At 40.5% G+C, this 18,341-nt stretch overlaps 2 protein-coding genes across 2 annotated transcripts; one reads left to right on the top strand and one right to left on the bottom strand.

Moving 5' to 3' along the window:
• Window positions 1–935: 935 nt before the first annotated feature.
• On the bottom strand, window positions 936–8,323 carry LOC145489953 (E3 ubiquitin-protein ligase TRIM71-like). The gene is made up of 4 exons (XM_081469044.1): window positions 7,515–8,323; window positions 6,021–6,241; window positions 2,777–3,713; window positions 936–2,490 (listed from the first exon to the last, which is right to left on the bottom strand). Exons 1-4 carry the CDS (start codon window positions 8,080–8,082, stop codon window positions 1,964–1,966), a joined length of 2,253 nt encoding a protein of 750 aa, XP_081325170.1. The 5' UTR covers window positions 8,083–8,323; the 3' UTR covers window positions 936–1,963.
• A 1,145-nt stretch (window positions 8,324–9,468) lies between these two features.
• LOC145489955 (E3 ubiquitin-protein ligase TRIM45-like) lies at window positions 9,469–15,707 on the top strand. The gene is made up of 9 exons (XM_081469046.1): window positions 9,469–9,937; window positions 11,348–11,684; window positions 11,797–12,129; window positions 12,302–12,487; window positions 12,985–13,174; window positions 13,366–13,544; window positions 13,957–14,115; window positions 14,279–14,419; window positions 14,628–15,707. Exons 1-9 carry the CDS (start codon window positions 9,801–9,803, stop codon window positions 15,201–15,203), a joined length of 2,238 nt encoding a protein of 745 aa, XP_081325172.1. The 5' UTR covers window positions 9,469–9,800; the 3' UTR covers window positions 15,204–15,707.
• Window positions 15,708–18,341: the final 2,634 nt, after the last annotated feature.

The following is an 18,341-nucleotide window of genomic DNA, read 5'->3' on the forward strand; positions in this document are numbered from 1 at the left end:
GAGCAATGTGGAAAGGCCTTCAAGATTCAAAGTGCTCTTAATATTCATCTGACTCGCCATGGAAGTGGAAAGCCTTTTAAGTGTCCACACTGGCCTAAATCGTACAAATTTGATACAAAACTAAGGGAGCACGTTCGTGTTCACACTGGAGAGAAGCCTTATGAGTGCCGGCATTGTGATGAGGCGTTTGCTCTTCCACGACAACGAGTGCAGCGTGAAAAACAATGTTGGAAGGAAAGAGTACAAGTGCAAACATTGCCCTGAAACCTTTAAAACACCTTCGATGCGGTGGATTCACTCCACGTCTCATACAGCGGGCGTTTTACGATGCGAACACTGTCCTTATGCTACAAAAATAAGACACGCAATGGCTCAACACAAAATCAGGCAGACCAATGAAAAACCATGCAGTTGTGATCAGTGCTCGAAACAGTTTACCCAATTAAGCCGCTTCCAGATCCACAAGCGTTCTCACACTGGCGAGAAACCCTATGCATGCCAACAGTGCGAGAAAGCATTTGTTGATAGCTACAGCCTGAAGAGGCATACTAGGACACACAAAGGAGAGAAGCCTTACAAATGTAACTTTTGCAGTAAGAGCTTTGCTCAAGGATGTCAGCGGCAGTTCCATGAGAGGAAACACACTGCTGAGAATCCTTACGAGTGCTCGCAGTGTGGAAAGAAGTTCACTCGTAGACAGGAACTGAACAATTGCAAGGACTTGCATTGCAGACTCACAAGAAAGGAAAACAGCCGGTTAAGAAGAAAAGGAAGGTAGTCCTTGATCTCTAGGAGTGACTCGATTTCGCAGAGGAAATTAAAAGGCTAAAATTGAGAATCAAATCATTTCCTCACCAAATTTATAGAAGATAACAGATCTGTTTAGCAGCTAAGAGAGTCGTTAAGGTAGCTACAGTGTATATTGTTGTGGCGTCTTTATCATTGTCATTCCCAGCTAACAGGTTTATTTATATTGCTTGTTGAACTAGCTAAATATTGAAAGAGTTAAATGAAGATGAGCTCCCTCTTTTGGCAGACTTGATAATTATATAGATAAAGCAGCGTTTTAAGCAAGCTAAGCTTTTAAGCAAGTCATCTAATGTTAGTCTAGTGTTGTACATCGACTTTAATCAATTCACTGTGGCAATTCATCGATCGCTGCATTATTTTTCCTCGCCTTGGACAAAGCTTTTATTGTTTTCATCCTTTACATGTACAGATTTTGAATTATATCATTTCAAATATTAACAAACAATGCCAACATACAAAGCTTTTGTTAGGATTATCTACATATACGATTATTAACACTTAAAATAAGTAGTATTGTTAGTTAGTTAGTGTCCATGATTTTCATCTACATAGTAATTCAGTACTTCAGTAGTATACTTATACTTTTCAGGTGAACACTAAAAGGAAGTACGTACCCGCTTGTTTTGGCTTTAAGGAAAGTCGTGCAATAGATCTAACCAAGAACAGCAAAAGGTTGTTTTGCTATTCCAAGCAAGTTATAAGAAGACTAAGATAACTTCTTTTTTGCTAGCGATATTTTGTGTTCTGATTGGTATCTTACGTTGTTTGTAACCGCAGCAGTTGATGGAGAGATGTTTTGGTTATTGAGCTGTTTAGTCGAGATGAGAAGGTCTTCTTTCTGATTGGTTATAGCTACAGAATCAGAAAATTGAATAAGTCACGGGTGTTGCATTTTTTTTAATCATAGCTTTTACTACAGAATATTAATGCTGTAAATAAAGCTTATTTCGAAATAAAACTGGAAACACTACAGTGTTTACAGCATTTTGATTAGAAAGAACGTAAATTGTAACGGACGCATTTTGGTATCCAAAATATTCTTCCGCTCTAGGCTGTGCCCAATCTACCCGAGTTTGCTGTTTGGGCGCGTAAGGAGTCTAATCCAAGCTAACTGGGATTATTCTACTAGCAAGCAACACTTCTTACTAAAATTTTAGAAGACCTGGACTCTGTGGTTATGCCTATCTGCCACTATGACTCGGCCGTCCTTTGTCAAAGCAACACCCCCAGGAAACTTAAACTCTCCTTCTGCGTCGCCTTCGCTGCCAAACGTTGCGTAAAATTTCCCATCAGGCTGAAAAATCTGAACTCTGTGGTTCTGGAAGTCACCAACGATGATAAAGCCTTCGGGATCCACAGCAATTCCCGCGGGACGATCAAGCTGCCCGTTGCCACTGCCTTTTTCGCCAAAACTTGATTCGAACTTGCCATTGCAGTCAAACTTCACGATGCGGTTATTTTCAGTGTCGGTTACTAGACAACCGTTGTCCTCAGTGGTGGCTACGTGGTTGGGACTGTTGAGTTCGCCGTCCTCACTGCCTTGGGAACCAAACGTCATGATATGCGTACCATCCATCTTAAAAAGTTGTACTCTGTGGTTGTCTTTATCAGCGACAAGTAAGTTGCCATCTTTAGCCAAGGCCAAGCCAGCGGGATGATTTAGTTTCCCTTCTTCGGATCCTAAAATTAAAGACATTTGACAATTGGGGTGGGTTTTTGATTCATTTCTACCATTTAGCTTTATGTGGTTGTGTGATCCCATATAAAATGAACTTAAGAGGTAGGAAATGATTTTCTACTCGCAGGTCACTCTTAACATAATATCGTTCTTCTCGCTGTCGCCAAACACGTTCTTTTTTCTAACAAGTTTTCAGCACTTAATGTTATTTTTCAGTGTCTGCATGTAGAAGAGGAAAGCACACTGTGCAAAATAATGCCATCATCATCGTCATCACATCAAACTTACCTTTGGCTCCAAACTTGCCAATAAATTTTCCCTCGGGGCTGAACAGCTGCACTCGATGGTTATCCCAGTCTGACACAATAATTATACCATTGGCGTCCACCAAAATACCACACGGATTCTGAAACTGGCCATCCTTGCTTCCACGTGATCCGAAATCTTGAAGATGTTTTCCAAGCGCGTCAAACTTTTGTACTCGACAGTTCACAAAATCTGTGACGTAGATATTTCCTTCCTTGTCAGTAATCACGGAGCAAGGCTGCTTGAATTCGCCGGCTTTTGTACCTTGAGAACCAATCTTCATGAAAGTCGGTCCGACTTTTCTATAATCAATTCCTTCAACCACGTTGACGCTAAAGGGACTTCCTTCAATCTCGCGCCCTCTGACGGCCACGTGCAGAATGTGCTTGCCATGCGTGACGGGAGTGTAACGCACTCTCATGCTACCATCGCTGTTGTTGGTGACCTTGTTGCCGAGAAAGAACCCCTCTGGCGCTTGGACTTTCACTTGAACGGGGCATGTATGATCGCCTTCAACTGATATATTTCCGAAGCGGTCTTTCGTTTCTACGACGAAGGAAGACTCCACTCCGACCTTCCCCGATTTCATTCCCAGGCCCTTAGCGCTGCATGAAGCAGTGAAGGTAACACTTGATGCTACTCGACCCATGGTAGTCGCGACGTTTTCCACGGCGTCCATGTCAAGAATGTAATCGATGACGTCATTTTCTTCTGGCTCTTTGTAATCCAGCTTTATTGCGTTGAGCTCATCCAAGCGATCCAACATCAACTGTCGAAGCTGAATGATCTCAACCTCGTTCCCATGCAGAACCACGTTCTCGACGAAGTCGCGCGAGCTGGTGTACTTGAAGAGTTCTGTTTCCAGTTGATTTTGTTGGTTACGGAGAACTGCTTCTTTCTCTTGCTCTAAGGCGTCAATCTATTAACGGAAATAGTGAAAGAAAATTCGATTTGCATGGAGAGAGCTACGTAATTTTTTAAAAAATAATAATTTTACCTCTATTTAAGGTGATTCCTCACATTTCCATTGCGCATCCTTACTGCTCATAATTCATGGCGTCACTAGCGCGCGCTCGTGCCCGCACACATTGGAAACATGGCGGATTTGCCTTTATATTGAGTTCTGTCAGTTGAAAAATGGCTACAGCTCACTAACGAGCTAACAAATTGGCACCCCAATTTATTTTCCAGTCGTTTTAATCAACTAATCATTAGCTTTGCGTGAGAAAAGACTGATCTGATTTCTATTGCTGAAAATTGAAGAATTCTAATCAACAATGATTTAGATAAACATATACAGGCAAAAACTAACGATAGATAAATCCGACGTTTCGGCGACATCTTGGCGCCATTGTCAAGGGAAACTAATTAAATATGCGATTTCAAGAGTAACTAAGAGTTCAGAGTTTCTAATTTGCATAAGTTAGACAAAGACTTTAGCGCGAACTGAGTCTGATTGTACATTTAAACACGGTCGTAATTGTTTAATGAGTAACATCTCATTAATGAGACAATCAAACTTGTTGTGGCATTTTTTCAACACGCTAAAACAATTGCGAAGGTCATCAGGAATCCTGCCTACGTGTCTATTATCATAGTGATTGCGTACTGACGAGGTCTTGCTTCTATGTCCATCAACGCGTACGAACAGATGGCCACGGGTGTAACCGACATAACCAGCATCGCACTGGTCACACTTGAAGTTATACACAACGCATTGTTGATCAATGAGCTGAGGCTTAGGTTCGCTTGTCGGGAACTCCTGGGCAATCTTGCGGCTCGTAAACACCGGTTGAACACTGGTCTGCAGCTTCACACTGAGATCTTGACAACTATGCTCGATCGCGCACATCGCCTGTCTTCGTCATGGTCCTACTTCACTGAGGAGTGCGAACGACTGAAGTCTGTTTTCTCTAAACTGAAATATCCCAAGCACCTTGTTGACTCCACTGTCAAAACCTTCCTAAATTTAAAGGTCGCTGACCAGCCCTCATTACGGTCCAGATCTACGACAGAAAACACTACTCGGGTTGTCATACCCTTTAAAGACCAGGAGTCTGCTAATATCGTGAAGACACAGTTGAAAGATCTCGGTGTGAAGCTGCAGACCAGTGTTCAACCGGTGTTTACGAGCCGCAAGATTGCCCAGGAGTTCCCGACAAGCGAACCTAAGCCTCAGCTCATTGATCAACAATGCGTTGTGTATAACTTCAAGTGTGACCAGTGCGATGCTGGTTATGTCGGTTACACCCGTGGCCATCTGTTCGTACGCGTTGATGGACATAGAAGCAAGACCTCGTCAGTACGCAATCACTATGATAATAGACACGCAGGCAGGATTCCTGATGACCTTCGCAATTGTTTTAGCGTGTTGAAAAAATGCCACAACAAGTTTGATTGTCTCATTAATGAGATGTTACTCATTAAACAATTACGACCGTGTTTAAATGTACAATCAGACTCAGTTCGCGCTAAAGTCTTTGTCTAACTTATGCAAATTAGAAACTCTGAACTCTTAGTTACTCTTGAAATCGCATATTTAATTAGTTTCCCTTGACAATGGCGCCAAGATGTCGCCGAAACGTCGGATTTATCTATCGTTAGTTTTTGCCTGTATATGAAAATTGAAGAAATAAGGAAAATGGAAGCTGCGCTATAGTCTTCTATTTTGCGGTTTGATAGCCGTGGCAGGCAATTCGGTTCCAATATTTTAACAAGGATTCAGCTGTCTGTCAAAATCAAGCTTAAAAAGTTTATTTAAGACCGACACAAGTATTCACTGTAGTTTGAGGCGCGTTTTCATGAATCTGGGCTCACATAGATTTTACAATAACTTGGAATGCGTTCTTGTAATAAGCATTAAATAATGCCAAAATGGGACATTTTCAGTGCCTCACTGCTCCTTAACGAGCATGGGCACCCCTTTTTTTAATTTATGATTAAAGTTCTCATATGATAAATATTCAGTGGACAAAGTTTGAACAAAAATCTATTGACCGTTTTATTTTAGGGGAATTACCTTAAGTATGGGGCGTTACCCATAACTGTGCATGATATTACAGGATATCATGTCGGAGCCTTGGGATCATGGGTAACGGAATTTTACATCGCGCTTCTGATTGGCTACAACTGGATTTGGTTTTAATATAGAGAGGAAAAAATCGTTACCTTTGCTAGCGACTAACTCTGTGTCAGATACAAAAAAGAGAAGTAATTAATTATTTACCCTAGCTACCATTTCCTGTTTGCGTGAGACAATTCGCTTGACACATTCTTCAGCAGTAGCACATATTTCACTTTTGACAGCTTCTGCGCGCGCACGTAGCTTAGCGGCCATAGCCTTGACCTCGTGCACTGCATCTTGTACGGGAGGAATCTTCTTCTCGATACAACAGGTCAGGCGCTCGTCAATAAGGGTCTTCCGTTCTTCAAGAGCTTCTTTAAGACCTAGTGACAATATTTCAAGTATTGAGTGAGTACATTCGGAATACTAGAAAATGCGTTTATGCAAAAACAGTCTAGAGCACACGTAACAACCAATCACTTTGTGCCCCTTGAGCACGTGACCAGGCTCAAGGATAGCACTTTTGAATTACTGATTTTGAAAGTAACTTTTAAAATATTCAAATCTGATTATAAGTCCCAAAGTATATAGTACAGCCACGTACATATTTTTAACAAGCTTTTAAAAACCGAAAACTGCAGTTTTGAGAATCAAGGCGAGGTAGGTTATGTGTCATTTTGTCTGAATTATATTTGAAAAGAAGGGCTGTCTTCCCTTGTGCTCTCAGCTCGGAAAAAGAAAATTTAGAAAATTCAGATGGCTTTTACCTGTTTTCTTTCTGAGTTCTATCCGACCACACGTTCAATTGCTGGTGTTCTTTTGACCAAAACCTAGCTTCACTTTCATTACCCGTTAACTAATTGTTCACTACTATTCCATAATATTTTGATGAACAATACTTAAATACGGTTTTTGATTTACGATAAGTTTAGCGACTGCCGGCCTGCCTGTTTATTCTCTATTCTTGCATTGTTGTATCTAAACCGTTACCCTTCTCTTGAAAGGCGCTTCAGAAATGAGCGACCTGGGCTTAGTTTTGCTATCAAAAATTCCCCATTAGCTGTTATGATAAAAAACATATATATTAGAAAAAAGAATGCGTATAAATCTTATAAATCACTTTATTCCAGTTAAGTAGATTCGACAACAAAAAAGTTTTTTTTTTTCTTTGAGACATCAAGATTTCAGATGTGGTTGGTCTTTACTTTGATTGCATATCTTTCTTTCTACTTCTAAATGCTAGTTACTATGTAGAATCAAATCTAGCCATTGATAAAATTCTTTGAACAACTGAACATGCAAGTAACGGAGAATTTTAAGGGAGCAATTGTCAAAATCAATGTAATTTCGTGCCACAATTCCTGTATTTCTCACTTTCATGATTCAAAATACAGAGCTGTAAGGTTGATTGGAATTGACTCGATCAGCAACTAACACATCAACTAAATAGCCGCCATTGATAACTAACAGGAGATTGGACGTACAAAGATTGAGAATTCTTCTTTCCTCAGTTTTCCTTCGAAGACCAAATTTTCTTCACTGATAACAATAAGACTACAATCTTCTAAGATCAGAAAAGTAGCATTAATGAGATCTGTAGTTACACAGCTATAGGCAGTGCAAAGTGTATGTAGCTTACAAGCAAGGCTTGCTTACCAGCGTACTTATGGCCGCGATGATCAAGAATTGTGCATTCCCGGCAGATCAGTCGGTCACACGGTACACAGTAAAACATGAACATCTCATCCACGTGCTGTTCACAGAAGGAAGGACGGTGCAGCGTCTGCTTATCGGCCTGCAGCGTGTCAAGCGATAGGATGCGGTGGTCCTTGGTGACTCGTATTCGTCGGTGAGCCAAAACGCAGTTCGAGCACAGAAACTCTGCGCACTCCAGACATCGCGACGTCGCCGCTGCTTCGTCCTCGCAGTTTGTGCAATGAAGAGTATACTCTTTGCTTGATTTGACGGACAAATGATCCAGAGCGTTTGTCAGGAGGAAGTTGCTCGGAAGAACGTGGCCTCCCTCCGACGGAATTGGAGTCAGCTTTCGACAGAGGGGACAAACAATGGAGTTGGTTCCCGCGCCGATCACATCGTAACTCTCGAGGCACTTGCGGCAAAACGAGTGAAGACATTTCAAGATCTTTGGGTTGTTGAAGATGTTCTTGCAGATTGGGCATTCTAGTGATTGAGGTGAATATTTTTCATCTTTCACTGTTGCCATTGTTTGTGAGAGTGAATGGGAGGACGCAAGCTTTGCTGCCGGACTGAATAGAATAATTTTTTAATTAGAATCTTTCCGCTTCACGCTCCGGGCGTTTGACTTCTTGTGCGGTGAGGTAATGATATAAATCATTTATTTCCTTGTTTGACAACAATCTCATTAAGCGCATTATATATCTTTGAGAAGATTCCGCTCGAATCATTAAACACTTTTTGAACTTTCATAATCTCCAGCAACGTAAAAACGCACATTTAGTAAGTTTTTAATCTCCTTCAGATTATTTGGCTGCATGACTAATTGCGTCGATTTCTTTTCATGCTTGAGCAGTTAACTCAATGTTGACCGAATCCTTATCATTTTTCGACTGAATTGACTTTTATGTTTTCCTCCGTGTTGTCTCATCTCATCAGACAGATTGTTCAGCCAGTTTACTGTTGATAAGGCTTTGTGTATACCTTTTCACGAGAAAACTAATAGAGCGTATTTGTTTTACCGGTACCGGTTTTTGTTTTGTTTTAAGTCCAACAAGGAAATAAGTTTAAAACTTATCTTCTCGCCCATTACGATTTCGCACGGAAAATAGGATAAAAGAGGGAATTGCTTTTATTTTGTCGCACTATAACTATAGGACTCCATTGAACAAAAAAAGTGTTACATTGCAACTGATAAAGGTGATATGAAACGAGACTATATTAACGAAACCTAATAGTTACTTATAGTTAAAGTTAACCAAAACTTCAGAAACTAGAGCCCCGAGAGCCAAGAGCCTGTTGTTTTGGTCAGAGGAGTTGCTAGGCAACGGCAAGCTGATGACCGGTAGTATCTCTAGTGACCCTTTCATTCTCGACTGGTTTTTTTTTTTCGAAGGTTTACTTAAAACAACATTTGTCTTAGTTTCGCAGACGCTCCACGTCACTTAATCTAAAGTGCTGTATGCTAAACCACTATTAGTTAGGAAATAGCGCTATGTCACAGACCAGCAGTAACTTCGCCTTTTCCCGGCTTTGGCGGGAAACGTTGCCAGGATACTCCCGCGTTTCTCCGCATTCCACGAGGGTGGGCAGAAAGTACATGAGGAACCTGTTGACTTGTGGGTAGCATCGTTTATGGCTCAGTGAGCATGGCGCTCAGAAGATTATCAAACATTTATTGCCCTGCATGAGACCAATAGATTAACTTTAGCTGTAAGAAAATTCTTGTTTTAATCATACGATTATTTAAAGGAAACACTTTAATTAAAGGATGTCTGAAATATATTGCCCTGTTCATTCAAAGAATCTTTCATATTTCTGTCTCACTTTGTTAGTAACAACATTAAACATCTGCATACCGGCAGGAAATAAGTATATATATATTATCTCAAGAGGATTTTGAATGCAGTTTGAAGATAAAGTAATACATTTTCACGGCGTAGGCGTTGTCAATGATTGAAAGGAAGCTAAAAGCTGTTTAACTGGCTCACCCAAAAACGTCAATTCAAATTAAAGGTTGTTTTCCTCTTTCCACTTACATAAATCGAAAACAAATCCGTTCTTCGGAACCCATTACATCACATACTACCGCTTAGCCAATCAGAAGGCCAGACACTGCATGAATTCAACCTGCTAGGTCCTTTGACGACTCTACTGGCTTCTTGACAAACGAAATATTGGAGAGAGGGGCCTGTTTTGTAAGCTGCGTACTGCTTTTTGATGTAATACTCGAAGGAAATCCCCGCAATGGGATCCGTGCCGGTGAATAAAATCACTGATCATTACGAACTAACCTGTGGGATCTGCAATGAGACTTACAAGAACCCCAAGGTTTTACCATGTCTTCATTCCTTTTGTCAAAACTGTCTGGATTCTAACATACGGTAAGAACTAATATCTTGAGTATATATAACTTCAAGAAATTAATTTATTTTCTATTTCTGCGTATTTCACAACATAAATGACACTTTAAAATAAGTTCAAAACGTCTTTTTATAGCTTATCAAGTTGGTTCATGTCATCGCTTTCCTATTTGAAAGTTGATTGTTTATTAAAACAGCTAAACATTTTTATATAACATCAGCGATACCGTGCTTTTTCCGATTAAAGCTTTGCGTAATTGACCAAGGTAAATAAAGGTAATTAAGTTAAGAAAGAGCAGAAGATTGAATTTAATTTGAAATTGTAGGTAAAAGATCAAACGTTGTTTTGAATATTTAAAGATTAAAAGTTATCAGTGATCCAACAGGTACCAGGGAGCTCCGGTTTTAAACACATGATCTAAACAACAACATAGTGGAGTTCGATTCCATAAGCCTCGATTGAAGCCCAGTAACATTTAAGTTCGCCTCTCCAACCTTAAGTAAAAATGTCAACTGTGAAAATGTAATAAAATTTTGTGAGTTGCCTGTCACACCCACTCTACTGTTTTTGACGGTAAACATCGTGCTCGCAAATCTTAGTCACATAGTCTAGCAATTCATTTTTGTAAGCAAAACAAGAATAAAAATCTCCCATTTTCATGACATCGTAATTCATAATTGGTTTAGCGTCTACCACACCAAAGGCAAGCAAGGGCAAAGATCCCTTCGTCTTCATTAGAATGGCAAAAAAAAAAAAAAAAAAAAAAAGCATTGCTCGAGCAGTCGAGTGGAACTAGAGCTAGAGTTTGGTTTAATTTTGGTTAATTAAACACAGATCATAATATTTCCCTCTTTTAATATTTTGTATTAAAGCAATATGGTTAGAGGCTTAAGATTGTGTAAGACTTTTAATTTTAGTATCAATGCTCTATATGCCGGCCAGAGTATTATTCGTGAAGGGAATAGTGGAAAAGATATGACGTAATGCTGAAGACCTTTCCACACCAGTGGGTCCGTTACATGAAGCAAAGTGTTATGTTCAACCCGCTCATCAGCTCTCATCAGCCTGCCTCAAGAATAGCCCCCTTGCCTACCCCCCTCCCCCCACCCCCCACCGCGCGATCCCTTCGTGTATTTCCCCGAGCCCTCTTTACAAGACAATTGGGCAGGACGCTTCTTTATTATTCGTTAGTGTTGTTATACTCTTTTGTTTTATAAGGAGAACGTTGAATAATAGGATCTAGAACTTTGTCTTATTTTCCTGCAATTTGGCCTTTTTCTAATATCTGGTTGGCTTAATTATGGACTTCCTAAGAAACCTGATTTATTGACTGATAATTATGTTGCATAGCATTTTAAAACCTAATATGTTACTCAAAAATGTCAGAATTTTTCACAGTGGAGACAACGAAAATGTATTTTTACTTCTAGACCTCAAGACCGAACTCTAGTTTGCTCAAGATGTCATCTGGTTGTGCCAGTTCCCGCCAAAGGTATCGAGGCGTTTCCGCTCAACTTCTTCATCAACAACATGCTGACAGTTTTAGCAGTTCAGAACCCAACAAAATGCACTAACTGTGAGGATAGTTCCCAGGCCACTGCGCGCTGTTTGGACTGTGTGGAGAACCTCTGTACAAACTGTGTGTTTGCTCACAAGAGAATTCGCCAGACCAAGGACCACAGGATCTTGACGTTTGAAGAAATTCAGGCCAACGAAGTCAAGGACATCATTCGTTGCCCGTCATTCTGCTCGGTGCATCCTCGAGAGGTATTAAAAAAAGAAAAAAAAATCTAATTTAATCTAATCTAATCTAATTTTTGCAAGAATTTTCTATCCACAATTCTCGTATTTGTCAAATATTTGCATTTAATCATGTTAGGTACTCAAGTACTTCTGTGAGACATGTGATGAAGCGATATGCCGCGACTGCGCTATCTACGAACACAGGGAACACATCTACGTGGATCTGAAAGAAGCTGTTAAGAAATACCGTTCCTCCATTACGGCCCTTCAAGACAGAACCAAGCGTAAGATTCCAGTCTTGCGAGCAGCTGTGGAGGAGGTGCATGACGTCACGCGAGATTTAAGAGAGAGGGTGGAGGTCGTGCGTGACACCATTCATAACACCATCCAAAATCACATCCAGGAGTTACAGGAGCAGGAACGAGAACTTATTGACCAGCTGGAAAGCATATCTAACTCCAAAGAGAAGGTGAGATACCGTAGCAGTCCGCAGGGAGCTGTCATGTCATAGCTAGAGCGCTCTTTCTACTGTCATAAAACAAAGTAACTGGCGACAAACGTAGAAATATTAGCCAGCTACAGTTTACTGAGATTTTCACATGATGTTATAGCTATTGAATTTAATTGACATCCCCTTGCAGGTTTTAACCTCTCAACAGAAAATACTGGAACTTGATCTGTCTAACCTGCTGAGTAGCTGCGACTTCACCGAGAATGTGCTCAGATACGGAAACGAGGCTGAGATTATGCTGGTGAAGCCGCAAATGGTCAGCAGACTACAGAATCTGAATGAGCACGAGTCACAGTGTGAGCCAGAGGACAACGAGGTAATAAATATAGTCACTCTTCAAATGCCGGCTCTATGGTTTCCTGTTTTTGTCGTAATCGGTCGACGAGTTCTTAATTCATCTGGCAAACCATAGAAGTCTTCTAATTAGAGACTTTTTTCCTTGAGAGCGCTGACTGTTAAATAGTGTTATTCCTCCAATAGTTCCGGTTTACGCTCTCAAATTAATAAAAGGCACCATTAAATTACATGATCATCTGATCTGTAATTTGTTGAATTAAGATGAATTCAACTTTTTTTGATCTGATTCTCTTTATTTTTTCTCTGACCTTACCGTGAGGAACAGTTTACGGTCTTCATGAACTTAGTACTTGATGTCAAGACAAAACTTCATTGCATGTGCATAACAAAAGGAAAAAATCGCATTTTTAGTTTTTTCTCTCACCTTTCTTCTACTTGTCCTTGAGTTGCCAATTTATTCATTTGCTCTATCCCAAACTCCAAACCAAAATTCAAAAATCTACTGTCTTCCTGTAGGTTGTTGAGTTCTCTTCTAATGACGAGCAGCTTTCTAAAGTTATAGCCAAACTTGGTCAAGTGACCACCAGTGACGTATTTCCTATGCTGTCATGCGCAGAGGGACCTGGGTTGAGTCGAGCAAAGGTTGGACACAAATCAACTTTCACAGTCATTACCAAAGATAGAAACGGCGAGCCATGTACCAGTGGTAAGCACATGAATACAAGAACCTCTAGAAATTCTCTCTGTTGTTCACAATACAGTAAAAATGGAGATCTTTGTGGTCAGTCAGTGACAACCTCAAAACGTCTTGGACTCCAAGCTGGTTCGTACACTTCCCCTCTCCCTCCTTCATGATCCAGCCAGAGAACCCATAATATGTTTCTTCACTCTCTGTAGGAGGAGACTTGGTGTCAGTCAAACTTCACTGTCCAAACGGTTCACCAATCACAGCTGAGGTAGAAGACAATGATGATGGCACTTACACAGCTTCCTTCACCCCAGTCTCCAAGGGAGATCACCAGATCACGGTACATGTCCGTGGTAAACCTATTCAAGGAAGTTCTTTTGACTTACAGGTTTGGCCTTGTTCAGTTATGTTTCTATGTAGTACATTACGTCCACAGTAGCTTCTATAATTTCCCAGGAAATTTGCTAAGATTACAGCGACGCTGAATACAGCTAATGTATGTTATTCGGTAATAAACGGGGGAATTATACCGTTAAACGAGCGCGTATGGTTCAGGCCAGATTTAATCAAAGAGCCATTTTTACAAATCTTAAGTAGGTGCAAAGGTTTTAAATTTCTATAAACTACTTGACAAATATCAGATACTATTTTAGGATTCTTTTTTCGTCACTTTTTCTGAATACTTGAAAAGTTTACCTCTTCTAGATCTCGGGTGCGCTTTTATCAGTTTCAAGCTTTTCATGTCACAAATTAAAGAGAACGGGCAAAGTGTATAATCGCAATGCTGCTTATACTGTCAGGTGACTGCAGGTATAGACTGCGCCAATATTGGTCCAATGATGTTGAAGTTCACTCCAACCTGCAAAAACACCAATGACGAGTACTTCGAGCCTTGGGGAGTGACTGCTGACCCTGATGGACTGTTTGTGGTCTCAGACCATCACAATCACCGTCTTCAGGTTGGTTTGTCAAAGTCTGATGTAGTGATCGTCAAGGTCTCAGCGATTCCTACAGTGAACGATGGAGGTTAAAAAACAACGGTTAATGTGTCGCCATATAATTGGAACAAGCTGGTTGTTTATCATCCAAATCATTGACTAAACACACTAATGTTTCTATTAGGTTTTTGACAATAGTGGCCACCTTCTGTACCAGTTTGGCACACGGGGTAAAGCCGACGGCGAAATCTGGTACCCAGCTGGAGTGTGTGTGGACAAAAGTGGCCACATTTACGTAGCGGATCATGGCAATCATAGAATTCAAGTAAGTTAATTCTGGACATTTCTTTGAAATAGCCGTAGCACAAGTTGTAAATATAGTGATATGTGCTTAAAGCTTAGACTGTAGATTTCTGTTCTTTTTTACTCACAACACTTATCGTGACTTAAAAATCCAACTCAACATAGATCGCTATAAAGCCAGCAGCTTGTCTGGCTTGTTTGGAATCACCTTGTTATTTTGTTCCCTGTAGGTTTTCACTCACGAGGGACAGTTCCTAAGAAAATTTGGTTCTAAAGGCAACGGTCTAGGACAACTAAAAGGTCCTTGTGGCCTCGCTCTAGACTCGGAAGGTCGGGTCATAGTCGCCGAGCGCGACAATCACCGAATACACATCTTTGACAACGATGGCCAAGCGACCATGCACTTCGGCGTGTATGGAGAAGCTGAAGGGAAATTTAACTGCCCTCGCCACGTCGCCATTGACCAAGATGACAACATTTTAGTCTCGGATTCAGGGAATTCCCGTGTGCAAGTGTTTGACAAAACAGGGCAGTTTTTGGAAAGGATTGGAGAAAAAGGCAACAGTAACGGCCAGTTCAATTGCCCCGCAGGGATTGCGATAGATTCCGAGGGACACATCGCGGTGGCCGACTTGAAGAACCTAAACGTGCAGATTTTTGACTGGGATGGTGTTTTTGTAAAGAAACTTGGTGACGCGGAGACAAAGAATGCGAGTGGCTTTGGCAAGCCGACAGGCATTGCTGTCACAGGAAATGGAAACGTTGTTGTAGCAGACAGAGGATATCATTGTGTTCAAGTGTTTTAATAGGACAGTCAGACAGTATTGCTTAAAAGTATTTGAAACCAAGTCTAGGAATTGCATGGAAACAGGCGATTACATGTCCACAAAATATGTTTGTAGTTCAGCCTAGATGTGATGTCCTACGGTTTTTTAGCAACTGTCCCAAGATTCTACTGAACGAAGTGCTTTATTGCAAAGAAAATGAGTGCTAATCTCCAACATCGCAATAAAATTAGAAAAACAACTAAGTGTCTGTAAGAGACTTCAGCAAGTAAAATGTTACTCTTACTTTCAGTTTTCAGCTTCCTTGACTGTTTTTACGTTTTAATTCAATATTATTTCTCTATTTTCCTCCGCTATTTTCTTCATTCTTTATCTCTAGATATGCATGTATCTGAGCGTTGCCAGAGTTACTGACATAAACGGACTGTAACATTAAAAACTCTATTGCTATATATGCCGTAGCTGAAATGTAACCCAACTGTAAATAAAGTCAGGTTCCATGGACTGAAAATCGTAAATGGATGATAGACCATGATAAATTAAGTAAGTAAGTAAAACCTTTATCAAGTGTCTGTGTTTAGCCTAGATTGACTAATTGGGGACACTAGTAAAATAACAACACTAGTTGACATACGGTACTTATAATTAAAGATACATGCACTTATGAAGATTAATTCCTGACTTCCTCTGCCGAATAACAGAGTTTCCAAGTACCTGAACAAACTCTGGACACGGAGCAGCGAGATGTTCCTTGGAATCCCTAAAAAATATATCCTCCAAAATTTTCCACTCTGTTGGTTCTGTGAGCCTGACTTAAGATTAATGAATGCCTTTCACACCCAAATCTTTCTCTTCTCGTTTTACACAAAGAAATATAACAAACCCTAGATTTCCCTGCTCGGCTTTTTCATAGCGCCACACTGACAAGTAGCCTCGCAATATGAACAACATATATACAACCGTTATGGTAAGTATAAACACAGTACACTATACGAGATCAATTGTTCCCAAACTGTGGTGAAGTATGCGAAATGAAAGCAAGAACGCGAAAATATGCTTGGGCTGAAATTAAATGCAAAATTGTTGGCCCACTTACCACCCCTTAAAAATCCAAATACCTCACCAAACATCTTTCAACTTTTCTTTCTATCTTCATTCAGTCTGTACCTGTAAGTACATTCTAGTTACCATTTCATCAGTAGAACAAGGGATCCACTGTAATTGCCGAGGCTGCAGCAGTCTCCCTGCCTGACAAAAAATTTATGTGTCTAAGTATTTTAGTTAGGCGAAGTTGAATAAATTTAAATCAGTGTATAACAGAATGTGGAAAGTTAAAAGTCTCTTTTCACCGTGATGGGAAGAATGCAATGGACATTTCAATTTCCATGCATGTTGGCATGGGCGTACGAGATGAGGGGGGGAGGGGAGGGAGCGAGGGGAGCTGCAGCGCCCCCAGCCACGGAAATTACGTAATTTTTCGGGCAATACGGTCATGACTGGGGCAGCGACACTTGATAGAAAACATTTCAAAATAATGCTGTTGGCGTGATTTCTAAAACTCGTAAAAAAAAAAGGGTTTACTTTTTCATGAATCTCTGTGTGATTAGGCGTCCGACCAGGAGTCTGTAGTCCGTCAAGTGACCTGAGGTTTTGTTAACTACAAGTCGTTTAATTAACAAATGGTAAACGCCATAGCGTGCACTATTGAGTTATGGATGCACGTGGGAGGTTGCTAAGCACGAAAGAAGCGTAAGAGTCGTACGAGGCGATAGTCGAGTGCGACTCTAGCTTCTTGAGTGCTTAGCAAACCTCCCAAGTGCATCCATAACTCAATAGTGTACGCTATGGCGTTTACCATTTGTTTTATAACATAACATTGAGAGATTGGAACAACAGAAGTCCTTTTATTGAGCTACATCACAAAAAAATTGCTCATGTAGTCTTACATGACAAGAGAAAACAAGCGCGCGAAAATTCATTCATGACAACCGATTGCAAACCAGTAACTCGATAAAGTTTCATCTTCAGACAACTGTGAAGACAATTTCGCATTTCTGGCAGAAGAATGTCGGTAATTACTTTGGAAACAATGTCTGTCAAATGATTTGCTTTGTAAACATTAGCACACACGTCAGCAGCGTACACCCATGGGCAAATAGTAGACACTAAATTAACCAATCAGAGCGCGCGCTTTGCTTTAGTTATGTTATAAATGTGCATCGTGGAAATCCACGATAAGGATATTATCTCGCAGCAACGTAGGATGTCATTTTAGCGCTAAAAAGCGCGCACGCTTATCAGGACAAAAGGCGTTTCTAAATGTAATTTCTTATGATTTAACCGCTGCAAAAGCATAAATACGTCTTTATTAGGTTATCCTTGTGTTTTCTGTTTTCTTAATGTCGGCGATGGACAGCCCTGGAATGAGTCCGTAGAAGAAACTGTAATAAATTCACTGAAATTCTGTTGCTTATTTGGATAATTAATTAACGCAGGATATTATTATTAGATCTAAAGCGGTGACTATTGACGACTATTCGTCATTATTCGCCACTTTTCGCGACTGTTCGCCACTATTCGCACTATTCGAGACTATTCGCACTATTCGGGACTATTCGCACTATTCGGGACTATTCGCACTATTCCAGGGGGCACTATTCGGGACTATTCACTATTCCCTATTCGGGTTTTCCAGACACCCTTTCTTTGGAGGTGTTTCTCTAGTACGTCCATGTTGTTTACCATGATATATGACGTGGTTTCTGAATTCATGGTAGGCTTGAAGGACTTCTAGCTGTTGTTTTTGAACGTCTCGAGAATGTCGAGACGCTCGTCTCGAATATAGGATAGCTTCTTTAACGGTCGTCCAAACTCGATGCATCTTGAAGCACAAATGTTCCTGTTGTCCCTGTTGTCGTTTTGGGTACCGAAAAGAGTTCAGCTATCATTTTCGGAAAGGCGAGAGACCTAAGGTTTTTGGGAAATGGACAAAAAAGCCCTAATAAATTCGAAAATACTCAAGTTCCTCTTGAATAACCGAACAGATAAAATCTTTTCAGGGCAACCTAAAATTACAGAGCTACAGAGCTTTAAAAATACTACAGATAGCCTAAAACAGTGTTTAAAAGCAGTCGAGAGAAAACGGTCGCTGGGTGCCCC

Source organism: Orbicella franksi, chromosome 6 (genome assembly GCF_964199315.1).
Source record: "Orbicella franksi chromosome 6, jaOrbFran1.1, whole genome shotgun sequence".
NCBI lineage: Eukaryota > Metazoa > Cnidaria > Anthozoa > Scleractinia > Merulinidae > Orbicella > Orbicella franksi.